General features: G+C 48.3%; 1 protein-coding gene across 1 annotated transcript; it reads left to right on the top strand.

Annotated features, from left to right (window-relative positions):
- The first annotated feature begins 1,637 nt into the window (after positions 1 to 1,637).
- LOC137838636 (uncharacterized) lies at positions 1,638 to 2,582 on the top strand. Its single transcript, XM_068647875.1, has one exon. It carries the CDS (start codon positions 1,638 to 1,640, stop codon positions 2,580 to 2,582), a length of 945 nt encoding a protein of 314 aa, XP_068503976.1.
- Positions 2,583 to 4,439: the final 1,857 nt, after the last annotated feature.

The following is a 4,439-nucleotide window of genomic DNA, read 5'->3' as shown; positions in this document are numbered from 1 at the left end:
ACGTAGTATAATCATCGCAATTCACAACATAACAAGAAAAAGAAGGGTAACCTAGTGAAAATAAAATTTTATAACATGAATCAATTGCTCAATTAAGTTATTTTCATTTTATTCATACTGACTGCTCATAGATCCATTTGCATCACAGTACCTTGATTCCTTTCAATTCCCAATACTTTTGATTTCATTTCAATCATAATGATATTATATGGATCTATCATCTTCTGGAAAACTCATTAAGTATGCCCCTACTAGAGACTAATATCTAATCCACACCTTTAGGATCAGGGTAAGTCCAAACATCCAATATCTTGTGTCAAGTCATTGTGTGTATGAACTCTCTATTTAACTTCTATTTGAATGAAATTTTTATAAGTTCTTTCGGGGAATAAATTTGATTTTCTTGTAATTTAAAATTAATTGTTATATAAAATAAAAGTTAAAAATTTACAATAGTTATATAAAATTGTATCGGCCGGTACTGGACGAGTCATGTCACTTATCCTGGGTGACCGACCGAGTTAAAACATATTTAAAGCAATTATAATAAATAGCCGTTGTTGAGACTCTCTGAGAATCAAGGTCACATCCCACTAAAATGGGTAACGTCCCGGGTAATCGGGGAACCTCTCTAATTAACACTGATATTTAATAGATTCGATCCATCACAACAGAGGGTCCATGACCAAACACTATAAATAAAACATATGCAAATGAATAAGGTATGCTTTTTGTACCGACCAGTCCTTGGGCGTCGTTGACCACTAGTAATGTTGGTCCATGTAAGCAGGGTCTCACGAGCGGCATGGGCCAGTATCCCATGAAGCACGTGCGTCAAGGAACCAAAGAGTGGTCAGACATTGGTCACCAAGATGTATCGACGTGCCACTAGACAGTGTGGAAAGGTCGGACATCGCGGCCCGAACAATAGAGTTGGGCCACAAGAGGTGGATCCCAGACCACACACCAATTATCAGTGAGGGAAGAGCCTAGGTCACGAGAGTCCATGCGTGTGGAGTGGATGACGCGTTTAGGCGTAACACAAGTATAGAGCCGCTGGAAAAGGTACGACCTTCGAGTTCCACATTCCAGGGGCGAGCTACATGCATGGCACATGAACAGCTAGGGCACTCCCAAGGCAGGTGACCCCAGAGATCAGGTGCACGATGAGGCATCCAGGTGGTCACCCTGTTAGAGGTTGCACTCCAGTTACGGAACCCACGCGCTAGGTTATCCTAGGAGTGGGTAACGACAGTGCTGGGCCCACCCCCTCAGAAAGCCCATTTTGGGAAAAGAGGAAACCCTAGTTTCAGTCTATATAAAAGAAAGCAACAAACTTAGCAAGGTATGCTATTCATTTGCGCCGCTTAACACACACAGTGATAGTTTTACGATATAGTTTGGTGTTTCCTAGCCCTAAGATTGACTTGAGCGTCGGAGTGCAAACGGCCTCTAGGGCGCCCTTTGTCTTTGTGTTTTCCGGCATAAAGCACGTGTGAAGCGCAGGGATTCTGGACGTGAGAGTGACGTAGGCGCACAAAGACATGTTTGGTCAACCGGCAGGAACATTTTGGCGCCCACCGTGGGGCACGATCTAAAACACTGTCCCACTAGCAAGAACCAAAAAGACTGAGAAGATGAGAAATCCGAGACAAGGACCTGTTGCACCAAACGGAGGTAAAAGCCTCACCTTGCAACAGGTTATGGAAACGATGGAAGCCCTTCAAGAAAAAGTGGTTGCGTCAAGAGCAAACCAAGAACGCCTCCAGGATGATTTGGCGATGTCGCGGGAAACGAATGAAGAACTACGCCTTTCGAATGAAGAATTGCACAGGGTTCTGCAAAACCAGGCAAGCACACGTGAGGAAGGAGATCGAGAACCTGCGACGCCACCTAGGGAGTTTCCGATGCCATTCTCGCAGGAAATCATGGATGCTATGATATCGACCACGTTCGTAGGGCCCAAAGTTACCTTCGCTGGAACAGAGGACCCGGAGGCCCATCTCACGGTTTTCCATACGCAGATGATGCTAGTTGGGGGCTCCGATGCGGTGAGATGCAAGTTGTTCATGAGCACCTTGGTGGGAACAGCGATGGACTGGTTCATCAGCCTCCTTGATGGGCATGTGACGTCGTTCCCACAGCTTACAAAGCTGTTCAAGGTGCAGTACATTGCGAATCGGGCTCCCCCACCCGTCTCTTATGATCTCTTTGACATAAGACAATATCAGGGGGAGTCCCTGAAGGAGTTCCTTCACCGTTTCGGAGCACAGGTGGTGAGGTTGAACACTACGGACGAAACGATGATGGTGCACGCGTTCAGAAAGGGCATTGTGCCAGGGCCCTTTAGTGAATCGCTTATCAGAAATTGCCCTAAGACATTTGTCGAGATAAAGCGTCGCGCGGTGGCTTATATTGCGGCGGAAGGGGAAGTTAATGAGAAGCTCACGTGTGTGGTTCCCACGCGCCCGCGTGCAGCAGGTCGACCTCAACCCCTAAGGGTGCATGAGGCAACACAGAGAAGAAGACCCGACAAAGCAGCAGCCCTACCAGCCAAGAAAGCCTCAAACCAGGGGGCGTGAGAGGGAGAACGTGCCACCAAGGCACGAATTCATGTTAGAATTGAAGGACCTGATCGCCATCCCCAACATAGCGGAGAAGCTGAAGGTGCCCCTGAAGACTGACAAGAGGCTCGGGCCCAACAAGAACGCCTGGTGTGAGTTCCACCAAGCATTCGGCCATCCCATATGCAACTGTTTGGCACTCGGACACCAACTAAATGAGTTGGTTAAGAACGGTTTCCATAGGGATTACTTGCAAGGAAAGCAGGGGACTGAGGACGTGGCAGTGACAGGGGGTAGCCCGGGGCACGAAGTCCCTGTGCATGGTGAGATCCACACCATCGGGGGAGGTTTCTTGGGAGGAGATTGCACCGCTTCCCAATGAAAGAGGTACGCACGGGCGGTGATGTCGGTAGAAGCACAAAGGGCCGACGATGCTTTCGATGTCGACCATGTCTTCACCAAGGCCGACCTCCAAGACGTTGTTCCCCATGACAACGACCCGGTGGTCATCTCAGTGGTAATCGCGAGAAGAAAGGTGCACCGTGTACTAGTGGATCAAGGAAGCTCGACAGACGTAATGTTCTGGACGACTTTCAACAAGCTGCAATTGTTTCCCAACATGCTAAGGCCCTATACAGGATGCTTGTACGGTTTCGCGGGAGACCAGGTGGAGGCGTGTGGGAGTTTAGAGCTGAGGACCACCTTCACGGATGGTACCGCGTCTTGTACGGAAAACATTAGGTATCTCGTCGTCAATGCCTCCTCTGCTTATAACATGTTGTTGGGTAGACCTACACTGAATAGGTTGGAGGCGGTACCGTCGACGAGGCACATGAAGATGAAGCTTCCTAACTTGGCAGGAAAGGTGATTACCATCAAGTCAGACCAGAAGGAGGTCAAGAGATGTTATGAGAACAACCTTAAAACGAAGAGAGGGGTATGCATGGTCACTACACGACCACCGCACACAGAGGAGGTCGCCCAACCCGAGGTCAATTGCACCGAAACCGCCTGGACCAAAGCAGAGATTGCTCGCGAAAGGATAGCCCGGGAGAGCAGACCTGATCCATTTGGCGATCCAGGGGAAAGAGAGGAAAGGTCTCCAAACTTAGCAACACCCTCGACTAAACGACGCAGGATCTGAATGCCAAGGTCTGACCTATCCACCAGAGGGTGAAGGAACGACACCTAATTGGCTTAGAAGTTCTGTTCGTAAAGATGGTCGAGTACAGGCTGAAACCGGACCCCGAGAAGTGTGTGTTCGGAATAGAAGCAGGGAAGTTTTTGGGTTTCTTGCTCACTAAGCGTGGTATGAAAACAAACCCAGAAAGGCGCGCACTGACGAGGCGCATGTGTGTCTTGTCTGGATTTGCACCAGTTGGAGGAGGGGGCGGCCTCCCTTACCAAGAGGGTAAAGAGGTGTTCATCAAGTTGAAGGAGTACTTAGTCAGCTCTCCAGTCTTGTGCAAACCACAGCTAAGCACGCCATTTAGTTTGTATCTAGCGGTGATCGATCAGGCGATCAGTTCAGTCCTTGTTCAAGAACAAGACCAGTTTCAAAAACTCATGTGCTTAGTGGGAAGAGTATGGCAAGGACTTGAGGAAAGATACTAGGTACCGGAGAAGGCGGTCCTGGTGGTCTCATGTCAGCCCTCCCCCATATGGACTGATTCTTTCAGAGTAACAGAGGTCCTTGGGAACAAAGCATGCAGACTTAAGACGCTGAAACGAGGCTCGATTCCTCGCACATGGAATGCGACCGACTTCAAGTTTTATTTCAGTTAAGCAGTAACGTTGTACATTGTATTAGGGGACGCTTTTTTTCCCTTATAAGGGTTTTTTAATGAGGTCACCCAATAAATTTCGATTGAAATA

The sequence above is a fragment of the Phaseolus vulgaris genome, chromosome 4 (genome assembly GCF_051622355.1).
Source record: "Phaseolus vulgaris cultivar YP4 chromosome 4, ASM5162235v1, whole genome shotgun sequence".
Lineage (NCBI taxonomy): Eukaryota > Viridiplantae > Streptophyta > Magnoliopsida > Fabales > Fabaceae > Phaseolus > Phaseolus vulgaris.
Note: the sequence above shows the minus strand (reverse complement) of the source record. Positions and strands in the feature narration are given on the sequence as shown.

Bases quoted from the DNA above. Each gene is read 5' to 3' on its own strand.
- LOC137838636 (XM_068647875.1), top strand. From the start codon at position 1,638: ATGAGAAATCCGAGACAAGGACCTGTTGCACCAAACGGAGGTAAAAGC.